Source organism: Felis catus, chromosome B1 (genome assembly GCF_018350175.1).
Source record: "Felis catus isolate Fca126 chromosome B1, F.catus_Fca126_mat1.0, whole genome shotgun sequence".
Classification (NCBI taxonomy): domain Eukaryota; kingdom Metazoa; phylum Chordata; class Mammalia; order Carnivora; family Felidae; genus Felis; species Felis catus.
The window spans coordinates 172,546,740-172,559,857 of record NC_058371.1 but is presented as its reverse complement, the minus strand read 5'-3'; the positions used below and the strand labels follow the sequence as shown (position 1 = coordinate 172,559,857).

At 35.5% G+C, this 13,118-nt stretch overlaps 1 protein-coding gene across 8 annotated transcripts in view; it reads left to right on the top strand.

Annotated features, from left to right (window-relative positions):
• Positions 1-13,118, top strand: part of KLHL5 (kelch like family member 5) — a 98,124-nt gene that overhangs the window by 33,874 nt on the left and 51,132 nt on the right. For all 8 annotated transcript variants that reach the window (XM_019829631.3, XM_023253194.2, XM_023253193.2 and 5 more), the window contains 3 exons: positions 2,991-3,173; positions 6,204-6,340; positions 6,877-7,073. In XM_019829631.3, the coding sequence (XP_019685190.1) occupies positions 3,031-3,173; positions 6,204-6,340; positions 6,877-7,073 (477 nt within the window). In that variant the 5' untranslated portion in view covers positions 2,991-3,030. The remainder of the gene's footprint in view (positions 1-2,990; positions 3,174-6,203; positions 6,341-6,876; positions 7,074-13,118) is intronic.

Genomic DNA, 13,118 nt, shown 5'->3' with positions numbered 1-13,118 from the left:
TCTCTCTTTCTCAAAAAAAAAAAAAAAACATTAAAAATAAAAATATTTTAGTCAAAAATTCAGTTTACACATGTTTAAACTATCTATTGTGTAAAGTTGTGAGTTCATCACATGCTGATTTGTATAAATATTTGTCTCTCCCTGAAGTGCACACCACTGCCCTTCAGCCTGTGATGTGTATTCAGATCGCCTGTAGGGCTTTCAAAAAATGTGATGTTCAGGTCCTACCTCAGACCTAGTGAATCAGTCTTAGGGAATGAGGCTCTGAATACAGATGCTGAAAGGCTCCCCAAGCTATTCTTATTCATTCCAGAGGTTAAAGAACCAAACATCCTGAAAGTTCTTGACAAGGAAAGAGATGGCCTATTTATTAATTGGGCTTATACCAACATCAAAACTAGCCTGTAATGATATTATAAAGCTCTATTGTTCTTTCAGAATTTAACATTGATTAGAATTTATGCTTGGATAATGGCAATTCATCACTCAAAAACATTCAGCTAACTCATTGCCTCGCCATTACTGAGAATTTAATATAAGAAATGTGATCAGAAATGTAGGAACCCTAAGAAAGAAGCACTTGATTTATTTACTTGATCTTGTTCTTGAAATAATTTGTGGTTTATGAAAATTAAATGTTCTAATTTTCTTTCATTCTTAGATCAGTAAAACTCTTAAAATCACTTGTCAATGTTTTGACAATATAAAACTTCATTTTATTGAAAAATATTTTAAATCTTCAAATCGTTATTCACCAGTTACCATCATTTGTTATTGCTCATGTTTTCTCCTAGATTTTAAAATAATTTTTAATTCTCATTTATTTGTATAAATACACATATATTTACATATTACTTTATTTTTATAATAATTATCTCAAATGTAAATTTGAGTATATTATATTGGATTTCCAAAGTCATTACACCAATATTCATAGTGTATGACACATGCATTCTAGATAATATATATTTTGCTTCTGTTATTATTATTGACAGTTTTCCTCCCAGAACATTTTTTAGGGCCCATATTTATATGCATTAAAAACGTGTTGGGCTGGGAGAATTTAGGAGAGATATGTATTAGTCAATATACTGCTACCATCTAAGACAGATAAATCTCAATACAATGTGAGAATTCTTGTGACTATAACCTATATGAATGTTCTTACCTGAGTGATCTTCCATGTGTCTATACTACCTCTTCCTTGATCTAAGCCCTCAGTCCTCTCCATTCAACTCCTATAAGAGAAGGAAAGCACGAGAAAGGAACACCTGCTCTTAGCCACTTTAGCCTGGAGGTGACACAGTTCATTTCTATAATAAGACCACACCTATCTCTGACAGAGGCTGGGAGATGCAGTCTAGCTATATTCTCACAAGTAAAAGTAAAAGGGTTTTAAAGGTGAACATACAGTGGTCTCTGTGACAGGCCTGTTTCTGTCATGTATGAACTGCATGACTCCTGGCAAGGCACTTGCTGTCCTTGGCTTCAGTTCTCTTTACCTTAAACATAAAAGATACAATGACTTTTTCTTTTTTGGTAAGATTATTAGTGGTTTATATTAAGAATATTCTCTTAAGATACGATGAGAATTGAATCAACAAAGCATTTGTCAAAATCATAATTATCCCTAAAAGTAGATCTGGCAAGAAATGAGAGCTAAGTTATGGCATAGTCAGTGGTTATGTAATTAATTGCATAGCCAATGGATGTTGATTATGTGATTCAAGTGATCGTGGGGGTGGTGGAGAGGGGTGGACCTAGAACTTAATTCTTGATGTTAACCTTTTTACTTTTTCACCATTTCCATCAGTAAATCATATGAAAATTCACACTTTTCAAATTATAATTTGGAAATCTCAAATAATTTTTAGATATCTGGGTTAGACCATCAAATTTCCTTTACCTATAATATAAGTTGTAGTTTACCTGGGCTTTTGAAGAATGACTAGAGGGTCAAATGAATTATTTATAACATTATTTTTATGACAGTGTACAGTTGACCCTTGAACAATATGGGAATTAGGGATACCAACCACACACATTTGAAAATCCCCATACAACTTTTGATTCCCTGAAAACTTAACTATAGTCTGCTCTTGACTAGAAACCTTAAAAATAACAGTCAATTAACATATATTTTGTATATTATATATATTATATACTGTATTCTTGTAGTAAAGTAAGCTAGAGAGTAAAGAAAATGTTAATAATATCATAAGGAAGAGGGGCACCTGGGTGGCTCAGTTGGTTGAGTGTGGACTTCAGCTCAGGTCATGATCTCACAGTTTTTGAGTTCAGGCCCCACACAGCAGAGCTGTTACCTCTGTGCCCTCTCTCTGCTCCTCCCCTGCATGTGCTCTCTCTCTCAAAAAAAAAAAAAAAAAAAAAATATATATATATATATATCATAAGGAGAAAATACATTTTTAGTACTGTACTGTGTACTGAAAAAAATCCACGTGTAAATGGACCCACACAATTCAAACCTGTATTAGTCACAGGTCAACTATGTTTTATATTCTAAACAGTTACCCTATAAAATGAACTGTGGAATATAACCCATTTTTAAATAAAGGGTGGCTTGGATTTATATCTCTAAAATAGTTTCATTGCCTTCCTGCCTTCAAAGAATAATATCTTACACCCTGAAATATAATGTTAGGAGATACAACTATCATTATGAATATAACTTAGCTCTTTTTCAACAGAGATATTATGTTGACCAGTAAAAAGATCTCAAAAACAGACACCACAAAGAGTATGTATAGTTACTAATAGGTGTCACATTCACTCACAATTTTTACAAGACACATGAATTTTTTGAGCCATCATTGAATTTAAAAGGCAAAAATGAATCATTACACGTTACTGTTGACTGATAGCATCAATTATTTCTATTACATTTAAAGGGTTTTAAGGGACGTGATAGAAAATATATTTTCAATGTGATAGTAATATTTCAAAAGGTGTGTTCTCTTTCTTTTCAGGACTTCCAACAGTAGTCAGACATTATCATCCTGCCATACTATGGAGCCATGTTCATCAGATGAATTTTTCCAAGCCCTTAATCATGCGGAGCAAACATTTAAAAAGATGGAAAACTATTTGAGACATAAACAGTTATGTGATGTAATTCTAGTTGCTGGTGATCGCAGAATTCCAGCTCACAGGTAAATTGTTTTCTAAGTCTCTATATGTGAGAAGTATTTCCTTGCTAACTTAGTGATGTATGTTGAGATAATTTGTTCCAACTAACTATTAGGATAGGATGCTTTTGGGAAAGGGTATCTTTCATGGAATTTCTACAAAGAAAACAGTGCATGTGAAATTATTACACATTAAATGACCCCAGAAGGGTCACTTTCCCTCTGCAGAATGACAAAAACAGAGCACACTAGCCTCAGATTGGTCAGTATTGTTTGGTATAGATTTCAGCTACTATGAGCAGCTTTCCTCCTAAATTCTGCCTATTAAATAACTTTAAACAAACTCAGTGGAAATGAGAGCTGTGAGTATTTAGAAGCAAAAAAGCTAGTGGAAGGAAATGGCAAAACCTGTGAAGAGTTTTAAAATAGTGACACCTGTTCCAACTTCTATTTGCTGACTTCTCTAAGAAATATGAAAAGCAGTGATGCTACTATTTTTTGAAATAAGAAAAGGAAAAGAGAGGTGTTTAATAAAGAATATTTCATTGTTTCTTTTCATAATTCCATATTCAATTGTTCAGTGTTAATCACTGTGAGGACCTCAAAGGGTTGTTTTTTTTTTAATGCTTTCAAAAACTAATTAACACTCTGTCTCAAAGGTTTTCTTATACTTTCCAAAGTGGAAGTGAAATCATTAGGAAAAATGGGCTTGTTCTTAGTTTCCAGTGATTCAATGAGTATACATTTATTGAGATGCTACTAGATACTGTGACAAAAAGCATTGGTTTATTAGAAAAGACACTTCAACCTGCATTTCATAGAGGCCCCTCAAATTCTGTTATTTCTAAAACAGAGTTCATTACCTTCCCTTCCACGTATGTGTAAACTCTCACCATCTAACTCAGGTTACCAGTGCCAGAAACTGCCAACTGGTCTCCCTGCTTTCACCTTTTCCCCCTACATTCTTTTTTTTCTACACAGCTACCTGAGTGATCCTTTAAAAAAGAACTCAGATACAGTCACTCCTGCAATCAGACTTTTCAGTGACTCTTCACGTCGCTGATTGTGAAAGCCCAAGTCCTCACAGTGGCCTGTGTGATTACCAGTGCCTTCTTATGCTCTGTCCAGCTCCTGTCCTCGTGCACTCACAGCCCCCATGTTCCTTGTATGTGCCAGGCATGCCACTGCTACCTTTGGGTTTTTGCTTTTGCATTGGCTGCTACTTTGCCTGAATGCTATTCCTAGGCACCTGTATGGCTAATTCCCGCACCTCCTTCAAGTCTTTGCCCAAGTGCCACTTTGCAGTAAGACCACTTATTTAACCCAACTGCCTACTCCCCATTTGCCCTTATCCTCCCTTTCCCCCTTAGCACTTACCACTCTTTAATTCACTATTGCATTTACTTCTGCTGTTTATTATTTATTTCCCTTCCCTCTAGAATGTAAGACTCCATGAGAGAAGGGATCTTTTGTCTGTTGTTTATACTGACAATATCTAGAACAGTGCCCAGTTCTTATTAGGTATGAATTGGTTTGGTGAATAAATGAAATAAATGAATAGGCAGTTCTCAGAGGAAACCTGAATGACCAATGACTGTTTGAAAAGACCTTCAAGGGGCGCCTGGGTGGCGCAGTCTGTTAAGCATCCGACTTCAGCCAGGTCACGATCTCGCGGTCCGTGAGTTCGAGCCCCGCATCGGGCTCTGGGCTGATGGCTCAGAGCCTGGAGCCTGTTTCCGATTCTGTGTCTCCCTCTCTCTCTGCCCCTCCCCCGTTCATGCTCTGTCTCTCTCTGTCCCAAAAATAAATAAACGTTGAAAAAAAAAAAAAAAAGAAAGAAAAGACCTTCAATCTCACTAGCAATCAGAGGAATGAAAATTAAAACAACGAGGGGCACCTGGGTGGTTCAGTCGGTTAAGCGTCTAACTTCCACTCAGGTCATGAGCTCACAGGTCATGAGCTCAAGTTCATGAGTTCATGACTGCTGACAGCTCAGAGCCTGGAGCCTGCTTCAGATTCTGTGTCTCCCTCTCTCTCTGCCCCTTCCCCACTCACGCTCTGTCTCTCTCTTTCAAAAATAAAATAAGCATTAAAAAAAAATTTTTTTAAACAACAGTGAGATGCCCCTTAACACCTTGCACATGGCCCCCAAATTTAACATCTGACAATGTTGTGGGAAAATGTTCTCTTTCATACAGTGCTGGTGGGGGTCTAAATTGGGATAGCACCTTGGAGAGCAATCTGGTAAACCTGTGACTTAGCACTGCACACCTGGGGAGGGAGGAGAGTGGAAGTAGAGGGGAACACAGAGGGAGCTTCAACTATTATCTGTTAATATTTCTTCAAAAAAAAAAAAATCTATATAAGTGTGCTGACATGGCAGTGTCTCCAAGACATCAAATAAAAAATGCACATTTCAAAATATATATGTATAACCTATTTTTCTTCATACATGACTATCAAAAATCTGATCAGATATAGATAATATATAATAATGTACTATTACAAAAGTATTATAGTTTTATAGTATTACAACAAATACTATAATAACAAAATATGAACATTATAATATACAGTAATAAAAAATCACAAAAGTTAAAAATAACCTGCTAAAACCATTCTCAAATGTCTCCCATATATTTACTGTTTCTACAATTAAATTTAAAAAAACACACACACAAAACCTTAGGTTATTTCCAAAAGTGATAAACAGAAAATAAACTCTACACTTTCTTTTTTTATATGGTCAATTTCATGCTGTGGGCTTTAGCTTTTCTTCTGGATGTTTTAAAGTGATATTTGAGTAATGAATGGGTAAATCATTTACCTCAGCAGAAAATTTTCAGTAATGGTAATTTATTATTCCAAGGAAGGAACTAGAGCATAAAGCAATTTGTCAAACTTAAAATGCATTTCCCAGTGCCATGCACTTTCTATGGGTAACAAATTAAAAAAAAAAGAAGGAAAGAGAGAAAGAGAAGCAGCAGCATTTATTGATGAACATCAACTTTATAATGTGGTCACTGATTTTTTCTTCTTCTGATATGTTCTCAGATTGGTGCTCTCCTCTGTCTCTGATTATTTTGCTGCCATGTTTACTAATGATGTCAGGGAAGCAAGACAAGAGGAAATAAAAATGGAAGGTGTTGAACCTAATTCACTATGGTCCTTGATTCAGTATGCGTATACAGGTAATAAGTCTGAAAATGTAAATTTAAAACCTCTTAAGGTTATGTTATATTCTTAGATTTCAGATTTCTGCTTCTAGCAAAGCCTGCCACAGCTAACAGTTAATTCTGTTGTTGTCATCACCCCTAATGATACTTCATAAGTTAAAATCTTTATATTAGAATCTTTAAAGTGGTTATCATAACTAAGCTTATGATTGGTATTTTTAAATGTTAATATAATAATTAGATGAATTATGTAATGTTTATAAATTATTTGCACTTAAAATTAGATATGCTACCTAAAGCATCATTTAAAAATTCTGAAAAAAAAATTCTGAAAATAAACCATTAGTTTTTTATTTTAATAGAAGTCAAAGAGCTAATGATTTTTTTTTTTTTTGTATTTAGTACTTTTCTTTTTGGACTATCTTAAACCATCTAGGTCTGGAATTCATGTAATGAACTCTTGTTTAGAATTATTACTATTAACATTGATTATTTTATAAATTAAAGTTAATATAGCTCTGTAGTTAATGGAATTTCTTTTTATCATTAAGGCCGCCTTGAATTAAAAGAAGATAATATTGAGTGCCTGCTATCTACAGCTTGCCTTCTTCAGCTTTCACAGGTTGTAGAAGCTTGCTGTAAGTTTTTAATGAAACAGCTTCACCCATCCAACTGTCTTGGAATCCGTTCTTTTGCTGATGCCCAAGGTTGTACAGATTTGCATAAAGTGGCTCACAATTATACTATGGTATGTATTTTCTGAAAAGCAGAAAGGCATATATGCTCTTTACCCCATTCCTTATTGTTGTGGGCTTATCTACATGTTGCTGTTTCCCCATGGCTCTGCCATATGTTGTGAGGTCCAGGTTTACTGTCTAATGCAAAATATTTTCATTGAGTTATGAGGGGAATCACCAAGTAATATTTCTCCTGGATATATGAGTCAAGCCTGAAGTTATTGTAGTTGCTGAGAAGCAGAGCAGTGGCCTGGGACTGTTGTATTCAAGGTTTTCAGATCTGCCACTTTTTAAAGCAGGATTTCCCCTACATTTTCCTTTGTAGCACCTGGGTGTATTTCAGAATTGCCTACATATTCACTGATGGAAATTGGTGATGGTGACTGTGGGGTATTGGTACAATACTAGTACAGATGATAGAATGAAAGGGAGGCTTTTTATTAAAGATAAATCTGGTTATATATAAGAAGGGTTTTTAGCTATGTAGAAAGATGTTCTTGTTAACTGTAGCAAATTATGTGCACAAAGTAAATTGCAGAGGAGGTTCTCATTCAGAAACCTGGAGGATAATGGGTACAGATTGCTCTAGGATACCAAGAAAAGAAGAGCATGTTGAAGGCATATTGTTAGGACCAGGTCCCACAGTCTTCATAGTAGGAAGGTTTGCGCAAAGGAGGATATTTGGATTTTTAAGGAATGACCATCTTGTCACACCAAGGCAGTTAGGTCTCCACAGCTGGGCCAAGATTGCTTGACCTGCTACAATCAGGACAGTACAGCTTCTGAGAGAAGAGAGAGTGTGAACATTCACACACATTTATACCAGTTATCCATACTACTATTTTATCAACATTCAGGAGATGTTTTTGTCTACCTTGTCTTCCATCCCCCATCCTTCCACTGAATTGGTTTGTCTGTGAAGGGACTGACAGGTACTTTAAGAATCTTTCACTACAGAAACAAAGATTTGGAAAGAATTGTGAGAACAGATGTTTGCAACAACTGGGAAGAATAATTCCACCAACTTCATAAGCTTGATGTGAGGATTAAATGAGTTAATCGCAGTTTAGTGCTTAAAACTGACACATAGTATACCCAGTCAATAAATGGTGTCATCATCGTTACCATCACTATAGAGATTTACTCTATTTGACACAGTAGGGATTGATGTGAGGGAATACAAGCACTCATACAAAAGTACAACCTTTATGATTCATTTTTCCCCTGTGGTGTCGTCACTTCTCGGAAATGTTGCTTGTTTATAATGGCTATAGTGCTTCGAGTAAAAAGCTAGAGATTGTATGACAGGGCAAAACCATACAGATCTAGTGTCTTCTAAATTAAATCCCAGGGGAGATTTTTTCCCCCCCCCATCTCAGTCTTTATCTTTCCCTGCAGATTTCTCATTTTGATCTTAAACCTCAGTTTCAAATAATTTGGGGAGTAAGATGAATATAAATAAAGTAAAGCTGGTTTTCTTTTCTTCATAATCCGTTCATAATTTAAGTAATACCTCTTTCTTAGGAAGGAATGCACTGAGGTCACGCCTGTTGTTTACAGTAGAGGCACAGTGGCTGCTTAGACATAATGGCTTAGACTTAAATTAAATTGGCTTATTTTTTATTAAAGTAGAGTTGGCTTGCAGTGTTTAGTTTCAGGTATACAATGTAGGGATTCAACAATTCTATACATTATGCCATGCTTACCGTGATAAGTGTAGTTACTTTCTATAGCCATACAGAGTTATTACAATATTATTGATTCAGGTCAATGTTTTTAAAACTATTTTCATATCCAATTAGTTGGGTATTTTTTTTCTCAAGACCTTTATTTGACATTATTCAGTTTGAACAGAGACATGAAATTTAAGTCTAACAACAGTAAGTCATTTAGAGGAAGATTGTTTGACTTGAATTGTTGCTATGGGAACTCGATGAAAATGTATCACAAAATTCAATCTTCAATTTAAACAAATCCCTCAGTAATTTCATTTGCTTAAAACCTAATTCCAAAAGGAGGAAAGGCATAATGCTAGCAAGTGTTTGGTAGCGTGATAGCTATTTATATTACAAAATAGATTTTAAGGTTTTATTTTAATTCCAGTGAGTTAACATACAGTGTTATATTAGCTTCAAGGTACACAATATAGTGATTCAACACTTCCATAAAACACCTGGTGCTCATCACAACAACACAAAAGAGAGTAAGCATACTACCACGTAGTGAATTCAGTTGTTACAGTCAGTAAATGATGCATGTATTGGGGATGTTTACTCGTCCTCTGTGAGCACAGGTAGGAGAGGATGAAGAGTTCCTTCTTGTTATCCTGAAATCTGGAAACTGGTGCTCATTCTGGCTGCCACGAATGTGACCTGGCACAAGTTATTTAACCTCCACCAAAAAGTCTAAGACTGGGTATATTATTACAAATATCTAATGACATTATGGATTTATGAAATAAATACAAGCATTTAATTTTAAATTTTGTTTCTTGATCTAGAAAACCTTGAAAAAAACATTGAATTCTGTTAAAATCCCTGCTTTAAAACCAAATAATACTTTTGAAAAGCACTTTGTGTTTAACCTTGAGTTCAGTAGTCTTTCTGTAAGTTGTTGAGAGACTTGATTTTCACTTAAAATGAATTAGAATGGAATGGACAGCATTCTGAAATAGGTATATCAACAAATAAATAATAAAATGTATATTGTTATATAATAGTCCTTTTCTAATTGATGAATTAATCCCATTGCATTGGTAATGCCACTAATACCATTTGAAAGGAAACCAATAGTTAACAGCAGTATGGTGTGAATGTTGATTATACTACACACTACCTTTGAGCAATTACAAATGTGTATTACTAGAGGACTCACTAAATCCCTAAAAAGGAATAACATCAGAATCATAGAGGTCCCAGAAGATGAAAAGAGAGAAAAGGGGTAGAAGGTTTATGTGAGCAAATGATAGCACAAAACTTTCCTAACCTGGGAAAAGACATAACACAGACATCAAAATCCAGGAAGCACAGAGAACTCTCATTAGATTCAACAAAAACCAATCATCAACAAAGCATTATCAGTCAAATTCACAAAGTACACAGAAAATGAAAGAATCATGAAAGCAGCAAGGGAAAAAAGCCCTTAACCTGCAAAGGAAGACAGATCAGGTTTGAGCAGACCTATCCACAGAAACTTGGGCCAGAAAAGAGTGGCAGGATATACTCAATGTGGTGAATCAGAAAAATATGCAACCAAGAATTCTTTATCCAGCACGGCTGTCATTCAAAATAGAAGGAGAGAGAAAAAGTTTCCCACTGGAGAGTGTGATGCTAAGTGAAATAAGCCATACAGAGAAAGACAGATACCATATGTTTTCACTCTTATGTGGGATCCTGAGAAACTTAACAGAAACCCATGGGGGAGGGGAAGGAAAAAAAAAAAAGAGGTTAGAGTGGCAGACAGCCAAAGCATAAAATACTCTTAAAAACTGAGAACGAACTGAGGGTTAATGGGGGGTGGGAGGGAGAGGAGAGTAGGTGATGGGTATTGAAGAGGGCATCTTTTGGGATGAGCACTGGGTGTTGTATGGAAACCAATTTGACGATAAATTTCATATATTAAAAAAAAATAATAGAAAAAAAAGTTTCCCAGACAAACAAGAACTAAAGGAGTTCATGACAACTAAACCAGCCCTGCAAGAAATTTTAAGGGGGACTCTCTGAGGGGAGAAAAGACAAGGGAAAAAAAAAACAAAAAAGACCAAAAGCAACAAAAACTAGAAAGGACCAGAGAACAACTCTACAGGCAACATAATGGCAATAAATTTCAGTACTCACTCTAAATGTCAGTGGACTAAACGCTCCAATCAAAAGACATAGGGTAACAGAATGGATAAGAAAACAAGATCCATCTATATGCTGTTTACAAGAGACCCAGTTTAAACCTAAAGACACATTCAGATTGAAAATAAGGGGATGGAGAAACATCTATCATGCTAATGGTCACCAAGAGAAAGCCAGAATAGCCATACTTATATCAGGCAATCTAGATTTTAAAATAAAGGCTCTAACAAGGGATGAAGAAGGGCATTATATCATAATTAAGAGGTATATTGACCAGGAAGACCTAACAGTTGTAAACATCTGTGCCCCAAATGTGCAAGCATCCAAATAATTAAATCAATCACAAACCTAAAGAAACTCATTGATAATAATACCATAGTAGTAGGGGACTTCAACACCCCACTTACAACAATGTAAAGATCATCTAAACAGAAAATCAACAAGGAAACAATGGCTTTGAATGACACACTAGACAAGATGGACTTATGAGATATACAGAACATTTCATCCTAAGGCAGCAGAATACACATTCTTCTCCAGTGCACACGGAACAGTCCTTAGGATAGATCATATACTGGGACACAAATCAGCCCTCAGCAAGTACAAAAAGATCGAGATCATACTGTGCATGTTTTCAGACCACAACACTATGAAACTCAAAATCAACCACAAGAAAAATTTGGAAAGATAACAAATACTAGGAGACTAAAGAACATCCTACCAAAGAATGAATGGACTAACCAAGAAGTTAAAGAGGAAATTTAAAAGTACGTGGAAGCCAATGAAAATGATAACACCACAGCCCAAAACCTCTGGGATGCAGCAAAAGTGGTCATAAGAGGGAAGCATATAGCAATCTAGGCCTTCCTAAAGAAGGAAGAAAGTCTCAAATACACAACCTAATCTTACACCTTAAAGAGCTGGAAAAAGAACAGCAAACAAAACCCAAAAACAGCAGAAGGCAGGAAATAATAAAGATTAGAGCAGAAATCAATGCTATAGAACCAAACAAAAAAAACAATAGAACAGATCAATGAAACCAGAAGCTTGTTCTTTGAAAGAATTAACAAAATTGATAAACACCTAGCCAGTTTGATGAAAAAGAAAAAGGAAAGAACCCAAATAAATAAAATCAAGAATGAAAGAGGAGAGATCACAGCCAACACAGCAGAAATACAAACAATAATAAGAGAATATTATGAGCAATTATACACCAATAAATTGGGCAATCTGGAAGAAATGGACAAATTCCTAGGAACATATACACTATCAAAACTGAAACAGGAAGAAATAGAAAATTTGAACAGACCCATAACCAGTAAAGAAATTGAGTTAGAAATAAGAATCTCCCAAAAAACAAGACTCCAGGGCCAGGTTGCTTTCCAGGGGAAACCTACCAAACATTTAAAGAAGAGTTAACACCTATTTTTTTGAAGCTATTTCAAAAAATAGAAATGGAAGGAAAACTTCCAAACTCATTCTATGAAGCCAGCATTACCTTGATTCCAAAACCAGACAAAGACCCCACTAAAAAGGAGAACTATAGACCAATTTCCCTGATGAACATGGATGCAAAATTTCTCAACAAGATACTAGCCAATAAGATCCAACAATACATTAAAAAAATTATTCACCACGACCAAGTGGGATTTATACCTGCGATATAGGGCTGGTTCAATATCTGCAAAACAATCAATGCAATACATCACATTAATAAAAGAAAGGACAAGAACCAAATGATCCTCTCAATAGATGCAGGGAAAACATTTGACAAAATACAGCATCCTTTCTGGATAAAAACCCTCAAGAAAGTAGGAATAGAAGGATCATACCTCAAGATCATAAAAGCCATATATGAAAGACCCACCACTAATATCATCCTCAATGGGGAAAAACTGAGAGCTTTTCCCCTAAGGTCGGGAACAAAACAGGCATGTCCACTCTTGCCACTGTTACTCAGCATAGTATTGGAAGACTTAGCCTGAGCAATCAGACAACACAAAGAAATAAAAGGCATCCAACTCGGGCAGGAGGAGGTCAACTTTCACTCTTTGCAGATGGCATGATACTCTATATGGAAAACCCAAAAGATTCCACCAAAAAACTGCCAGAACTGATCCATGAATTTAGCAATGTCGCAGGATATAAAGTCAATGTACAGAAATAGGTTGTATTCCTGTACACCAATAATGAAGCAACAGAAAGAGAAATCAC